The sequence below is a fragment of the Mauremys mutica genome, chromosome 8 (assembly GCF_020497125.1).
Source record: "Mauremys mutica isolate MM-2020 ecotype Southern chromosome 8, ASM2049712v1, whole genome shotgun sequence".
In the NCBI taxonomy this organism is placed as follows: Eukaryota; Metazoa; Chordata; order Testudines; family Geoemydidae; genus Mauremys; species Mauremys mutica.
This window is the reverse complement of record NC_059079.1, coordinates 37,148,305-37,165,328: the sequence shown is the minus strand read 5'-3', so window position 1 is coordinate 37,165,328 and position 17,024 is coordinate 37,148,305. Positions and strand designations below refer to the sequence as shown.

The window sequence follows — 17,024 nt, the reverse complement described above, 5'->3', positions numbered from 1 at the left end:
CTAAGGAATCGGAGGTGTCACCTGCTATGGCTGCAATCTTCTAACCTTCAGGCAGAGTAAGAGCTGCCTCCCAGGACAAGCAAAGGATGGAAATGAAATCTAAAGGCTTGAAGGAGCACAGGATAGTAGCACTGTCCCAAGTTGAAGGTTACTATTCATTATGATGTGGATACTTAGTGCAGAGGCTGCCACACTGATGTAATTAACTTCAGCAGGCCATAGTCTCTCTCTGCCGTCTTTAATGCTATCAGGAAAGAAGTGGGCAATGCAAAGAAATCAGCCCTGCCCAAGATGACTGTGAACTCCCCCTAATATAAAGGCTTTTGGATCTCTACATAGGCTATAATGCTTGTCCTAGCTGATGGTTTGCAATGGATGCAGAGTGAGAGATTGTTGGTCAAACTGTCCAATTAACCATCTCCTGGGAACACCCCATCGTGGACTGGTCATTCTCCTGGGATGATCTGCTTACAGATATGTGCACTCTGGGATGTAAAACACTCTCGGGAGAGGATTCTCCCATAAGGGAGCTGCATTTACAGCACCCTGGCTATTCCCAAATGCCGCTATCACAATGTTGTTTATTCCAATGAGGACAAAAATGTCTAGTCAGGACTTCTGAGGGGACAGTACTGCCAGGCAGAGAGACCTTAATACTAGGATGTAGATGTAGAGGCTCTGATGTTTGCTCAACCAATGTCCCTTAATTGACCTACACTGTATTATGTGTTCTTATTCACCAAGACAGAGTAAAGATTTTCCTAGTTGTCTCCCACCAATGGGAGACTCTGTCAGAGAAACTGTTAGAAGGGCCTTGAATGGAACAGCATGCGCAGTACCAGGCCCTGGCATGACATTTCCATGTCCATATGGCAGGTGGTTAACTATTAAAGAAGTTCATTGCCCTTTTCCAGAATAGCAGTCAGGGTCTTAAGGTTTAGATAGTTCTTCTGTATTCATCGTGAGTTGTAGTTCCTTGAACGCTTCTACGGTAAGGACAACTATTCTCTCCACTAGCATGTAAACCTTTCCTAAGGTGCAACAAATTTCCAGGGAAAGGACACAACCCCTCAACACTTAATGTTGCTGTTTTGGGGAGCTAGCTGCAGGAGGAAACTGGAGAGGAGTCCCCACAATGAAAGAAATCTCTTCGAGACTGGACACATCTTGTCTAATTAATAGGGGAGCCGGGGGCGGGGGAAGGATTCTGTGCGAGAGGGCAGCCATCCTAAGGAAAATTATTCTTGCTTTTATTTATTTTTTAAATAAGCTTTTTTCACTCTGTAACTCATTTGTTATGTTCTCAATTAGCAGCAGAAAGACAAATTGTAGCCCTCAAAGAGTTAATGCAGTGACTGCAAAATCAGTTACATACAAAGCAGATTCTCTCTTCAAAGGTCACTCAATACACCGATATAAGCAACCCTTATGGTCTTACCGTTAATACTTCACTGTAGAGAACATATTCATGTAGAACAGGCAGCAAATTTTCTGATAGTCCTGCCATTCGATTCTCAGTAGCTTTGCAGCACTTATCAATGCAGCTGGCAACACCTTTTAGCGAATCTACTAGATCTTCTTCTGATGCACACCACAGAGTATGGATTGGACCATATTCCTTCATTTCACAATAATACCCTTAATAAGAAGATTAGTGCATATTAGTACTTAGGTCAATGATAGATGCAAAGCACAGAAACTGAGGCTAGTTTCAAAATCCGGCCAAATTATCCTCAAAAAAAAGGAGATATTACAGTAACAAAGCTTTCTTCTTCTTTTGTTGTTATTTTTAAGTCAGTTGAAACATGTCAAACTTTTACTCATTAAGCTATTACCAACATATTGCTAAAAAAATCAATCAGTGAAAAATGACCTTTTTGAAAGAGCTGTACATGCACAATAGGTTCAGTGGGTGCACTTAAGTTCATTCCAGTTCTGGAGTACCGCTTTATTACTACCATTCTAGAAGTAAGTATTTCTCTTTTTAAGTACAAGAAATATCTTCAGAAAACAATCATTAGCTCTATAGCTCAATAAAACTTTGTAAGTGTGGCCACAGTGTTCTCTCAGAAAAAGTAGGGCCAGATGCTGCCACTTTTATAGAACTTTACTCTGGAGTAGTCTAATTAATTTCAATAAGGTACTAAAGATGAGCAAGGCAGAATATGGACATACACTGTGTGTTCACATTACCAATGTTCATGTGTTATGGGCTAAGGTAAACTGAAGTGGCTATGACGTTGGATCAAGTCCACACTGCTCTAATGTCACTTTCTAATTTGATCCTGACTGCTGAGGTTTTCCACAGTCCCACTTTTTTTGCCATCTACAACTTGGTCACAGCTGATTTTATACCAAAGAAACATCCAACAAAGAGACACGTAAAGCAGTATGTGTAGAGAAGGATGCTTGTTTTGAGTTTAGTTGGTCAAAAAAGCCTCTGGAAACTTAATGGAAAATCCCAGATTGGGCTACAACTAGTAGGAAGCATCACTCACTGCTTGACAAATGGTTCACTGCTGAGACAAAATCGGCTTTGCACATGATAAGTGTTCTGCAGATTACTGTTGGGAAAGACTAGACGTAAGCAACATCTGGCAGCACTTGAGAGTGAATAAAACTCTATGAGGCTTTACCACCAGTATTTTGGTGCTGGTGCTTTAAATGTATACCCAGGAACAACTTCTCACTATACGCCAACTACGCCTAGTGGAATGAACTGCTAAGACAAAAAAAAAATCCCTTTGATCAATATGTATTTCCTTTACGCAAGGAACACACAATCTAGTCAGGATCTGGAATGACAGAATAAGCTAAAGGAAACAAAGCCTTAGTTATTATGGAACACAGTGCAGCATTTCAAAGTATTTTTACATGCAAGAGAAAACCCTAACGTATTGACCAGTGGGATTTTTAAAACATAGGGTCAGCATAAGATCAGATTCAAGCTCAGAAAGTATATAATTTAAAGATTCAAGTAAGCATGCAGGCTGCTGTTCCATTCAGAACAAAACTTTTTTTCTTGAAAAAATCAAGGAAAATTCTAACAAGAGCATGAAGTTCAAACAAACCCATCTGACAGATGTTATGACCAACAACAAAGGTAATATTTTTTAAAATTCTCTTTCATGTGACATCGAATAAAGATGCAGAATCAACCAAAAGAATGGATGTGACAGTGTTACATGTTCAGATTTAACAAGGCTTAGGACAAATATAATTCCGTTGTGGGGGGAAGGAAAAGTAACTTTCCCACAACTTATTCCACTGTGTTCCATTTTTGGTATTTTTATTTGCCTAATTACTTATGAATTTTTTATGATGTGTCAGGTTACATGACTGATAAGGTAAAGAAATTTCTAACCCAATCATATTACTATCATCATCTGTGGCAACAAGCAATTCCTAATGAGTTACAAATATCTTTCAATGGATCATTATTTCATAAATCACATAAAAATCTGCAGTAACAAATATTCCTCATCAATCACAGAACATATTTAGATTGTAAGCACCCTTCATCAATTACACCATATTGTTCATTACAACACATATCTATAGTAACAGACATCCTTTGATAGTCATCAGGGATCCCTTCCTGAACATCTCAACATTTCTTTGTTGATTCTATACACTCCAGTATTTGGATATACACACAGACTAAGGTTCAAAATAAGTACAAAGAACTTTTCAGCTTGATAGGTACAGAACACTATATTTGTAGAAACCAAAAACTTTATATACGAAAGGGATTCTGGTTAACATATAAGAATTTGTAGGGGTTTGAATATTTACAAACAACTGGGATTCAGAATGTGATTGTCATTATGCCAGCAGGAAATAAGTGTTTATATTTCACTTTAAGTAGTAGTCATCTGTACACAACAAAAAGCGTTCATATTGTTCTTCTAATTAGTAAGGTGAAAAGCCAGCCAAACTTCTAGGTTTTCTTAGTTCTCAGTTTCTTGTCAGCACATTTATAAATAATGTATTAATAGGGAGGGTAGTTTGATGATTCTGTCCAAGGAAGTTCCAGGTGTGACTCAGTAACAAGCAAGAGAAAGGTGAGGTTATCAGCAAGTTATTTTCCTTCTCCTCTCTTGAGAGACGAGCATGCTACCTCTGCAGGCATCCTAACAACTTCAAACCAATGAGGAAAGCTGCCAGATATGGATCCCCAACAGTTGCACACTGATCTGCCAATAGGCCGAGGATTAGCCATTGAAGAAAAAGAGTAAAACAGTTTCTTGTTCTCCATTTCTCTTGCTAGAAAGCAGCATTTTGTGCAGAACAGTGAAAGCGAACTAACTTTTCACAGTAATTTACTTGTTCAATATATTACTTTCTGAAGTCAATAAAAACAAGCTTGTGTTCATTATTTCTACTTACCCCTTTCTTCCTTGTAAATTCTTTGGGATATTTTGTCTAGCAAGTTTATTTTCTGATTAAATGTTTCCATATAGTCATTTATATCTGTGAACATATCAGGACGATTTTTAACTCCTCCTCCTCTTACTGAGGATGCTACAGCTCTTACAGTTTGTCCCACTCTGCTAAACAAGCCAGGACCCTGCTTCTTGTGAGATGAAAGTTCCTACAAGAAGAACATACCCTTGTGAATATTTTAATGTTTTCTACCCATGGTTTACAATTAAAGCAAAACAAATTAAAACAATAAAACTACACAGGCATTTATAAAACAAACTACTTTAGGTTTTCATTTGATGTCTAGATCTTATTGTAAAGTTATTAAATATGTAGCAATTAGACTCTCTCCCTCCCCCTTTACTAATTTCTCTTTTTATATTGTGATTGAAGGCTGTATGGTCAAGGATAACCATTCTGCGCCATGGCTAGCCATGCGCTACTGAAGCAGGGAGCATGCAGGGGGACTAGGAAGGGAAGGATTAAGACAATACAAACCTCTTCCCCTTTCAGTCTTAAAGCAAAGTCAGCCAGTATACAGACTTTTGGGCAAGACAACAGAGGGAGGCATGTGCAGAGAAAAGTCATCCATTGGGGAAAATTATGTTCTTACTATGGAAAGCAGCCCCCCTCTCTCTTTCCTTTTTACTTTCCCTCCACTTCTATAAACTGCTAGTGGTACATTTGGTTAAATTCAGAGCTATGCTCCTTGGAGGACAAAATTCTTGCTTTTTTTTCCAGCGGATACATTCTGCACAGCTTACAGTGGGAAATTAAATGGTGGTCTATTGGCTGCATTGTCAATGAATAGATTATTACTATTATTTTTAAAGAATATGGGCAAAAAGGGAGAGAAATATCAAAACAAAAAATAATTTTAAATCACAAGAATTACATAAGAACATAACATAAGAATGGCCGTACCGGGTCAGACCAAAGGTCCATCTAGCCCAGTATCTGTCTGCCCCAGAGGGAGTGAACCTAACAGGCAATGATCAAGTGATCTCTCTCCTGCCATCCATCTCCATCCTCTGACGAACAGAGGCTAGGGACACCATTCTTACCCATCCTAGCTTATAGCCATTTATGGACTTAGCCACCATGAATTTATCCAGTCCCCTTTTAAACATTGTTATAGTCCTAGCCTTCACAACCTCCTCAGGTAAGGAGTTCCACAAGTTGACTGTGCGCTGCGTGAAGAACTTCCTTTTATTTGTTTTAAACCTGCTGCCTATTAATTTCATTTGGTGACCCCTAGTTCTTGTATTATGGGAATAAGTAAATAACTTTTCCTTATCCACTTTCTCAACATCACTCATGATTTTATATACCTCTATCATATCCCCCCTTAGTCTTCTCTTTTCCAAGCTGAAGAGTCCTAGCCTCTTTAATCTTTCCTCGTATGGGACCCTCTCTAACCCCCTAATCATTTTAGCTGCCCTTTTCTGAACCTTTTCTAGTGCTAGAATATCTTTTTTGAGGTGAGGAGACCACATCTGTACACAGTATTCGAGATGTGGGCGTACCATGGATTTATATAAGGGCAATAATATAGTCTCAGTCTTATTTTCTATCCCCTGTTTAATGATTCCTAACATCCTGTTTGCTTTTTTGACCGCCTCTGCACACTGCGTGGACATCTTCAGAGAACTATCCACGATGACTCCAAGATCTTTTTCCTGACTCGTTGTAGCTAAATTAGCCCCCATCATGTTGTATGTATAGTTGGGGTTATTTTTTCCAATGTGCATTACTTTACATTTATCCACATTAAATTTCATTTGCCATTTTGTTGCCCAATCACTTAGTTTTGTGAGATCTTTTTGAAGTTCTTCACAATCTGCTTTGGTCTTAACTATCTTGAGTAGTTTAGTATCATCTGCAAACTTTGCCACCTCACTGTTTACCCCTTTCTCCAGATCATTTATGAATAAACTGAATAGGATTGGTCCTAGGACTGACCCTTGGGGAACACCACTAGTTACCCCTCTCCATTCTGAGAATTTACCATTAATTCCTACCCTTTGTTCCCTGTCCTTTAACCAGTTCTCAATCCATGAAAGGACCTTCCCTTTTATCCCATGACAGCTTAATTTACGTAAGAGCCTTTGGTGAGGGACCTTGTCAAAGGCTTTCTGGAAATCTAAGTACACTATGTCCGCCAGATCCCCCTTGTCCACATGTTTGTTGACCCCTTCAAAGAACTCTAATAGATTAGTAAGACACGATTTCCCTTTACAGAAACCATGTTGACTATTGCTCAACAGTTTATGTTTTTCTATGTGTCTGACAATTTTATTCTTAACTATTGTTTCAACTAATTTGCCCGGTACCGACGTTAGACTTACCGGTCTGTAATTGCCGGGATCACCCCTAGAGCCCTTTTTAAATATTGGCGTTACATTAGCTAACTTCCAGTCATTGGGTACCGAAGCCGATTTAAAGGACAGGTTACAAACCTTAGTTAATAGTTCCGCAACTTCACATTTGACTTCTTTCAGAACTCTTGGGTGAATGCCATCTGGTCCCGGTGACTTGTTAATGTTGAGTTTATCAATTAATTCCAAAACCTCCTCTAGTGACACTTCAATCTGTGACAGTTCCTCAGATTTGTCACCTACAAAAGCCAGCTCAGGTTTGGGAAACTCCCTAACATCCTCAGCCATGAAGACTGAAGCAAAGAATCCATTTAGTTTCTCCGCAATGACTTTATCGTCTTTAAGCGCTCCTTTTGTATTTTGGTCGTCAAGGGGCCCCACTGGTTGTTTAGCAGGCTTCCTGCTTCTGATGTACTTAAAAAACATTTTGTTATTACCTTTAGAGTTTTTGGCTAGCCGTTCTTCAAACTCCTCTTTGGCTTTTCTTATTAAACTCTTGCACTTAAGTTGGCAGTGTTTGTGCTCCTTTCTATTTGCCTCACTAGGATTTGACTTCCACTTTTTAAAGGAAGTCTTTATCTCTCACTGCTTCTTTTACATGGTTGTTAAGCCATGGTGGCTCTTTTTTAGTTCTTTTACTGTTTTTCTTAATTTGGGGTATACATTGAAGTTGGGCCTCTATTATGGTGTCTTTAAAAAGGGCCCATGCAACTTGCAGGGATTTCACTTTAGTCACTGTACCTTTTAACTTTTGTCTAACTAACCCCCTCATTTTTGTATAGTTCCCCCTTTTGAAATTAAATGCCACAGTGTTGGGCAGTTGAGGTGTTCTTCCCACCACAGGGATGTTGAATGCTATTGTATTATGGTCACTATTTCCAAGCGGTCCTGCTATATTTACCTCTTGGACCAGCTCCTGCGCTCCACTCAGGATTAAATCTAGAGTTGCCTCTCCCCTTGTGGGTTCCTGTACCAGCTGCTCCATGAAGCAGTCATTTAAAGTATTGAGAAATTTTATCTCTGCATTTCGTCCTGAAGTGAAATGTTCCCAGTCAATATGGGGATAATTGAAATCCCCCACTATTATTGGGTTCTTAATTTTGATAGCCTCTCTAATTTCCCTTAGCATTTCATCATCACTATTACTGTCCTGGTCAGGTGGTCGATAATAGATCCCTAATGTTATATTTTTACTAGAGAATGAAATTTCTATCCATAGAGATTCTATGGAACATGTGGATTCACTTAAGATTTTTACTTCATTTGAATCTACGCTTTCTTTCACATATAGTGCCACTCCTCCCCCTGCACGACCACATACCTGATTGAGTGGTGGCAGCTTTTACTAGATCTAAACTAGGATTTTAGTTTAGAGGGAAACCAGTGCAGGTCCCCACATTTGTGTCCCATTGATTGCTCTCAGTCCACCAGGTTTCTGTGATGCCTATTATATCAATATCCTCCTTTATCACAAGGCACTCTAGTTCACCCATCTTATTATTTAGACTTCTGGCATTTGTGTACAAGCACTTTAAAAACTTGTCCCTGTTTATTAGCTTGCCTTTTTCTGATGTGCCAGATTCTTTTTTATGTGACTGTTTATCATCTGATCCGGCCCTTACATTATACTCTTCAGTCCTCTGCTCCTGACTATAACCTGGAGATTCTCTATCATCAGACTCTCCCCTAAGAAAAGTCTGTGTCCGATCCACACGCTCCTCTGCAGCAGTCGGCTTTCCCCCATCTCCTAGTTTAAAAACTGCTCTACAACCTTTTTAATGTTTAGTGCCAGCAGTGTGGTTCCACTTTGGTTTAGGTGGAGCCCATCTCTCCTGTATAGGCTCCTCCCATCCCAGAAGTTTCCCCAGTTCCTAATGAACGTGAACTCCTCCTCTCTACACCATCGTCTCATCCACGCATTGAGACTCTGAAGCTCTGCCTGCCTACCTGGCCCTGCACGTGGATATATAATCCTGGGCATTTATATGGATAGCAAGAACAGCCAGGATTAGAAGAGTGAGAATAAGAGTTTTGGAAGGGGTACCAACCCTCATGCTTCAGAGCATAAGACAAACTCTGATGGGTATCAGAAAGAAATGTTTCTTATTGGCAAGTTATTCAGTCCTACTGCAGGATTCCTTGCACCTTCCTATGACACTTCTATCACTAGCCATGGTTGGTAAGAAGATATTGAACTATGCAGGCCCCTAGTAAGGCAGTTCATAATTTCTTATAACTATAAATCAGATGATTTTTTTTTTACCCAGGCTTGCGCCGTAAGAAATATTTTGAAGTCTTCATTAAAAGTCAAAGTTGGATGCTCAGCAATTCGGTTCAAAAATTTATGCAATGCTTTCCTTCGAGTCTCAATGAATTCATCACTGAATCGTTCCACCATTCCTTTCATTATAAATTTTTCAGGCAATGGCTGAGGGAAAAATAAATAAATAAAACATTGTATAACTTTGCATATTACAATAGTTCTACTACCCATGAGACAGACACATTCTTGTACAATTCACTACACAAAAACCCAAAACTATCCTAAACAGTGTTTCAATCTGATTCTAGCAATGCATCAGAATAGATATAAAATCAAGAGAAAGGAAAGGAAGGGAGAGTAGGTTAAGGAAAAGAGAAATGCCCTTATTTTTCTCTGAATTTTGCACATACACATAAAAGATTAATCAAACTACATTAGCTTCTTAATGGTTGTTAGACCCCAGAATCCTGAAAGAGACTTCTCCAAAGCTCACTACAGATGAAATTTAAAACAAATATAACACAAAATCTAGCGAACCTACAGGAATAATCAGTGTTGGATGTGCTTCTTCAAGTCTGCTCTTCAACCAAAGGAAATCTTGATATCGTCTTCGAACTTCATATTCACTGGAGTCAAACTCACCACGAGATGTCTGAAAATCATAACCACAAAATTAAGATGGAAAATCTAAAAGTATGTCTGCACTGCAGCTGGGAGATGTGATTCCCAGCTCGGGTACACAGATATACACTAGCTCTGCTCGAGCTAGCATACCAAAAACAGCAGCGTAGCTGGGATAGCACAGGAGCTGGGGCTAGCTTGAGTACCAACCCACCCAGGCTCCCTGGATACATACTTTGGGAGCTAGCCTGAGCAACCGCTTGTGCTACCCCAGCTACCTACCTATTTTTAGCACACTTGCTCGAGCAGCACTAGTGCATGACTGGCTACCTGAGCTGGGAATCACACCTCCCAGCTGCAGTGTAGACATATACCCTAAGAGGAGTACACCTCTACCCCAATATAACACGGGTTCGCATACAACGCCGTAAAGCAGCACTCTGGCGGATCAGCGCAGATAGGGGTCAGGGCAGTCAGGGGACAGGGAGCAGGGGGGTTGGGCAGGGGGTGGGGGACTGGGGGTGATTAGGGATGGGGGTCTCTGGAGGGAGCAGTCAGGGGACAAGGAGCAGGGGGGCCAAAGCAAGTTCGATATAACGCGGTCTCACCTATAGCGCAGTAAGATTTTTTGGCTCCAGAGGACCGCGTTATATTGGGGTAGAGGTGTACTAAAAATATGTAATAGTGTAGATTGACCATTTTGGAATAAAAATGAGATTCCCTGAGGGAAAAAAGTTAATGTCATTCAGCACTTACCAATTACAATTTTTTTTAGTAAAGTGATCTAACCTAGTAAGAGATGAAACAACGTGAACTTCTACTGTGAGAAAAAAGCAAGTGTCCAACTGTGCATAAGAAGTGTCTTATAAAAATTGATCTAGTACAATTTTTTCCAAGGGTTCCAATCATTATTTAGATGTGAGATTTTCCTTCCAGTTAAGATGGATGTGTTCTGAATTTGGGTTGGTCTCTTTAAAGTGATGACAAATCTGAGTTTAAGAAAACGCCCATATTGTAGCATTTGAATAAACTGAAAATAACTGAAGCATGTCCCTGATATCAGCTGTTATCAGCCACCTAGCCACGTTTCAGCCATAAAAACCCTACCATTTCATATAGACCATGGTTGCCCTGCCATTTCAGATAGACTACGGCCCACAGTCCATACACAGCCCACCAGAGCATTTCATAAGGCCCACAGCCTTCTTCACCACAATATACTAATGGCTAATTCATTAGTGTTTTATCATCATGTTTACACCATTTTAGTTTACATTGGTGTGTAAATAGACAATACTGTACATAGAAACAACCTATCTAAATACATACAAAACAAGCTGAACTTAAAATATAAATCAACACAGGTGACTTTAAATCTTATTAAAATATGTAGAATTTGTTTGGTCCACACAACATTGTTCTTAGATTTATGTGGCTCTCCTGTGTAATAAGTTTGGGCACCACTAAAACTACATATACATCAGGATTTAATGGTTTGCACTACCAGTCACCAACTTTAGTTTTGTACCCACCAGGAGAACCTTAAACTTCAGCAAAACTGCATGCCTATTACAGTGCTGCCAACTCTAATGATTTTATCATGTCTCATGATATTAGTGTGGTTTTTGTTTGCTTGGGTTTTTAATGGGAGGAGACTAAAACAAGCCCCAGCTCCTGGAGCCAAGTAATTACAAGCGTATATCAGTTTTCATTAAAAAAAGTTCCTAGCCATTGTGGTTGAAAAGAAAAGCTTTAGAACATGATTCAAGTGAATGTTAAAGGCTCAGGAATTAGAATGCAAATAAAAAGAACCTCCCCACCCAATTTTATTTAATCTTGTAATTTTTGAGCAAACCTCTGATTAACTGAGACCTGACTCATTATTTTTGAATGCTTAGGGTTGACAACAGAGCTGTTATATCATCATGAATTTATACTTCAAATTAATCATGGATAGAAGAGAAGGCAGAAAACATCCCCCCCCACGCATTCTCCCCTTTTCCAACAAAAACCCTATCCCTCCTGCATAAACAAAGGGAACATTCTTCATTTGAAAATTTGTTGTAAGAGAACCTTCAGCAAAAAAGAGGCAAAATAAATGAATATAGCAGGTCTCAAAATGTAGGCTGTGAAGTTAGGGTTGCTAGGTGTCTGGTTTTCAACCGGAACTCCCAGTCGGAAAGGGATCCTGGTAGCTCCGGTCAGCACTACTGACTGGGCTGTTTGAAGTCCGATCAGCGGTGCAGCATGGCTTAGACAGGCTCCTTGCCTGCCCTGGCTCCGCACAACCCCTGGAAGCGGTCTGCATTTCCCTCCAACTCCCAGGCACAAGTGCGGCCACAGGGGCTCTGCGCGCTGCCCACGGCCTGACTGCCGGCTCCGCAGCTCCCACTGGCCGGGAACCACGGCCAATGGGTGCTAGGAGCGGTGCCTGCAGACAGGGGCAGTGTGCAGAGCCGCCAGGCCGCACTGCCGCCTAGGACTCAGAGAGAAATGATGGCCGCTTCCGGGGCCAACCTGAGGTAAGTGCCGCCCAGAGCCTGCACCCTGAACCCCCTCCCACACCCCAACCCCTGCCCCAGCCCTGAGCCCCCTTCTGCACCCAAACTCCCTTCCAGAACACACACCCATCCTGCACTCCGAACCCCTCAGCCCCATCCCCACACCAGAGCCCACACCCCCAGCTGGAACCCTCACCCCCCCACATTCCAACCCCGTGCCCCAGCCCAGCGGCCCCCCTACACCCTGAACTCTCATTTCTGGCCCCATACCAGAGCCCGCACCTCCCACCCAGAGCCAGTACCCCCTCCCCCAGCCCAGAGACTCATCCCACACTCCGAAACCCTCATTTCTGGTCCCACCCCAGAGCCCATATCCCCAGTCAGAGCCCTCCTGCACCCCAACCCTCTGCCCAGCCCAGTGAAAATGAACGAGGGTGGGGGAGAGCAAGTGACAGAGAGAGGTGATTGAGTGAGTGTGGGTGGGGCCTCAGAGAAGGGGCGGGGCAGGGAGTGGGGCAAGGGCGTTCGGCTTTCTGCAAACTGGAAAGCTGGCAACTCTATGTGCAGTACTTGCTGATAATCCCCAGGGAATTGGCTGGTCTCATAATACTGGCTTGCCTCCTTCTCCAGCTGAGAAACTGAATTCAAAGACAGCTGAAAACACATTAAATGCTTTCCTAATATTACTTTTTCATTCAAGAAATTGCTGTAGTTGTAACCAAAATGTAATTAACTGTGAATCGGAGGAGAACTTTTCTTTGTGCTAGCAAACAATCCAATTACAGGAAAACAGAATTGAAAGGGGGTGTGAAGAGCAAGGTATCACATATTGACAGCCAAGCATAACGACCACTTCTCTATGGCCTACCCATGCTCCACAAATACTTATGCCAATATAGTACTTTCCAACTGCATCAGCCTTCCTCTTGTTTCATGTTCTTGTGAAGGGACACAACAGCAAATGCCAATTTCACACACAAGTCTGCTTTTGCAATCATTAAAATAACTTCAGCTAGTCCTTTAATGATCTCTACAGCACTCAGTCATGCAAATATTTCCATGAGTAACCTTACTCACCTTAAAAGTGTTTTCAGAATCTAGCTGCTAGTTGGAAATAATTTGACTAAGCTGTTAACTCACTGCAAAATCAGAATATAATTTTGAAATGTTAGAAAGGTTATTATTTGAAATCCTTTAAAACACTAACACCTGTAAAGTTTTACTTTACACTTAAACTATCAAGACTATTAACAAACACTTACCTTTGTAACAACTCTATAGGTAATGAAAGTCTCAATGGCAGTGATGTGACTTTCAGGATCATCAACAGTAATGAAGAGATCCCTTAATTCTGGCTCATCTTCAAACTTGTACTGGTTTAGCATAGAAGAGGGGGATGTTGGTATCAAAGGACTGAATGAATTTGCCTCAGTCAGTGATGTATCCTATAGATAAATAAGACATTTGAAGAAATTCTTATTAACATATAAGGGTGGAGGATTCAGACATCAGAACAATAGCTCTGAAGCAGTGGTGGGCAACTGGCGGCCCGCACAAGGCCCATCAGGGTAATCCGCTGGCGAGCCACGAGATAGTTTGTTTACATTGCCCGTCCACCTGCAGCTCCCAGTGGCCGCGGTTCGCTGTTCCCGGCCAATGTGGTTGCCCACCACTGCCCTGAAGTGAACAGTTAAGATGGTAAAAGAAAGAGCAGATAAAACTGCAAAAATATACCACAAACACCCTTGTCATCCTCTTATCCTTTTCAGTGGTCAATTCAATGAGTGGTTAAAAAAAAAAAAAAAAACAAGAACAAGACTGATGAGAGAATAGCAGAACACTACATTTGACAACAACATTATTAGCTGAAAACAGAAGTCACCTACAAATGCCCAAACTAGTTAAACCAAGCACCCACTGTACTGTACAGGATACTTACCAACCTTATTAAAGTTGTTAGCGGCAGATACCCAAGACTTGAAATCTAAATTCTCTCTTGCAACCTGACCAAGATAGCTACCCTCTTCTCCTTTCAGATGTTTTATGAAATGATTATATCCCCTTGTAATTTATTTAAAGATGTTTATTATTAAAGACCTTCAGTACAGTTTTTAACTGAAGAATCTTTGACGATGAAGGATCAGCAGTATAAGAACTATGTATGTTTTTTTTTAAATCCAGTGGTACTAAGGTTATGAATTACATATATATATACCACAGGACAGAAAAACAGATCTCTCTGGTATGACGATAGTAGCTTTTAAAAACAAGCATGTAGCTATGCTATGGTATATAACAGATTAGGACAAAGATGGAAGGACACTATGCCCTAAAAAAATTCTCTCCAATTTTAGTTAGAAAGTTTTATTATTCAGAAAGATTTAAGGCAGAAAATCAGGACCTCTTTTTCTTATGCTTGGCAAAGGAAAAAAGAAAGAAAAAAAAAAGCCATGGGTGTTTACCAGGTCACAGACTGTCAGCTGGGACCTTAGTTTTAAGCCCCATCTGAAAGACAGCACCTCTACTCACAAAATGACCTCCAACACAATACTGGGGTATCAGTTTAATAAAAGGAGCACACCTACTAAATATCCCTTCCATCAAAGTACGAGCCACACATGAGACCATGCTTATGTTAAGAGACCTTAGCCTCATTCAATGCTCAAGCAAACCATTAAGGTTTATGGGGTTCTTATAGCAAAGGGAAAGCATCTAGTCCATATTTTTGAAGTTAGATGTACACTGAGCAGCTTTCTTCTGTAAGTGAGAAGGGTATAAAAACCAAATTTACCATTTCCATTGTCCGGCTATGCTGGAAGACGACAGGAGACAACAAGATGTGGATTAATTAGGCCACAACTTTATTCTTAAATGTCAAGAAGTAACCAGCAGATAGAAGCATACAGTTCAGGAATTCTAGAATCATTTATATATATGGGGGGAGGGGGGTGAGTGCTGCCAGCCCTCCTCCTCTATTCATCCTAGTCCCCAGCCTACCCGCTACTGGGACCTCGCCACTCCCACCCCTCAAATGATGGTTAAGGGGGGGGTCATAAAGAGGGGGATTAGTTCCCTGCTATACCAATCATAGGAGCCTTTCCTTTAAAGAATACCTCCCTTAAATTCTTTCCCAGTTCATTCTATCTGATCACTTTATCCCTTCCCTATGGAAAACCTGCACTGGACATCCACCACAAGGAAGTGCCAGCAATTAGCTTGGCAGCCTCCCCCCATGCATCAATAATACCCTCTTTGATATCAACCAAAAACGTGTCATCTCCCAAGTCTGACAGGTGGACCCCATCCTCCTGCTGCAGCAAGTCATTCTGGCCATCCAGCCCATAAAGGGCCATACACCTTTTCCTAAGGGCCAGACAATGTCCCCCACCACTTAATGTGCAGTGAAGCCATCGCCATCAGCGGGAAGAACAAATTTCACACAATGGGTAAGTCATAGTTGATAGATTTAACAAGCTGCAGCATCTTAAAGTTGCCAGGCTTTGATTTTACAGGCATAATATCAGAACCGGATAAACAAAAATCAAATAAACTGGCCAATCACAGTCCTACAAGGATCTCACTACAAAGCTAGATTCTTCCTCCCCCAGCTTGAGGCAGCTGGCAGCTTTATTCACATTCTCTTGGGACAGTCCAGCACAAATCATAAACTTGTTCTTGATAGCTTTCAGCTCAATCCAACTCAGAGGGTCAGTATTTGCCCCTCCTTAGGAACCTCTCACTCTTCAGGACCATATTTGATGGATTGGTGTATGTCTGTATCAAACTGGGACTTTCAAATTCTCATTTTGAGTATATAACTGTAGCTGCCTAGAGCCATCAAGGACAGACCAATGGCAGCTTATTGTAACACTGGAAACCTCCCTGAAAAGCTAACACAAGAGGCATCAACTGTGACAGTCTTCCAAGTAAAGGGTCCAGCCTACGACGGTTCTGCTATAGAGACAAGCCAAGTTTTTTCCAATTTGAACTCCAGAGTGGCTGGGACTTACTAACCACCCAACGGGAGTTCTGCTGTTGATCAGTTCATCACCTGACAGAGAGGGCAGAAACCTTGTTTAAGATCAGGATCTGCTCTCAGCTCCCTCTCCCCTCAAGCCAACCACCCTCAGGTAGCAAAAGGCCTGCAGAAGGCAGAGATACCTACCTCATGACACAATGAGTAGCCTAGGCCTCACCAGAAGGGGTGAACACAGAGGCAGGGGAAGATAACATATACGTTTTTGTTTTTTCCTAAAGATCTGTAACTCTTGTATACTTTAGGAGTAAATGTTACTGTGATTAAGAAACTCCTGTTGCAAAGCCTGTGTTCCTTGCTTTAAGTGCCACCTGGTTCCTGAAGGGTTAATCTGTAAGCCAGAGCACCCACAGCTAGGTGCTAGGGGAGCATGCATAAGTGACTGGGGAGGGATGGGAAGTCCCAGCACTGGATTTGGGGCCCAGGGCGGTTGCACTATGGAGTCCCACATCCCAAGGAAGGATGACAGACAGTGACAGCACAACCAGCCTTAGAAACAGTGCCTGGAGTCTGCCCAGAGCCAGCTAGCTTGGAAGCACGTGGGATCCAAAGGTTGGGTCCAATTACAACAGACTGGTGATAGTCCACTAGAGGGACTCAGCCAAGTATGAGTTTAAGTGTGTGTCCAGTAGAATGATTTTACTGACTTTACCTAGTCTCTCTCCAGACACTTCTACTCCATTGAAGAGCATATTGCCTTCAAAAGCTTTTTATTTACTCTGGCACCTAATCAGCATTGGTTGGAAGTGTGGGGGAAGAAGTAAGAGTTGTGCTTTTATAGTTGCATAACTCCATTTGGC

General features: G+C 41.4%; 1 protein-coding gene across 1 annotated transcript in view; it reads right to left on the bottom strand.

Moving 5' to 3' along the window:
• The window catches only part of SNX7 (sorting nexin 7), a 62,056-nt gene that overhangs the window by 33,588 nt on the left and 11,444 nt on the right, over positions 1 to 17,024 (bottom strand). The window contains exons 2-6 of the mRNA XM_045028689.1: positions 13,451 to 13,633; positions 9,608 to 9,718; positions 9,067 to 9,231; positions 4,390 to 4,594; positions 1,439 to 1,638 (exon numbers count right to left, since the gene is read on the bottom strand). Of these exons, the coding sequence (XP_044884624.1) occupies positions 1,439 to 1,638; positions 4,390 to 4,594; positions 9,067 to 9,231; positions 9,608 to 9,718; positions 13,451 to 13,633 (864 nt within the window). The remainder of the gene's footprint in view (positions 1 to 1,438; positions 1,639 to 4,389; positions 4,595 to 9,066; positions 9,232 to 9,607; positions 9,719 to 13,450; positions 13,634 to 17,024) is intronic.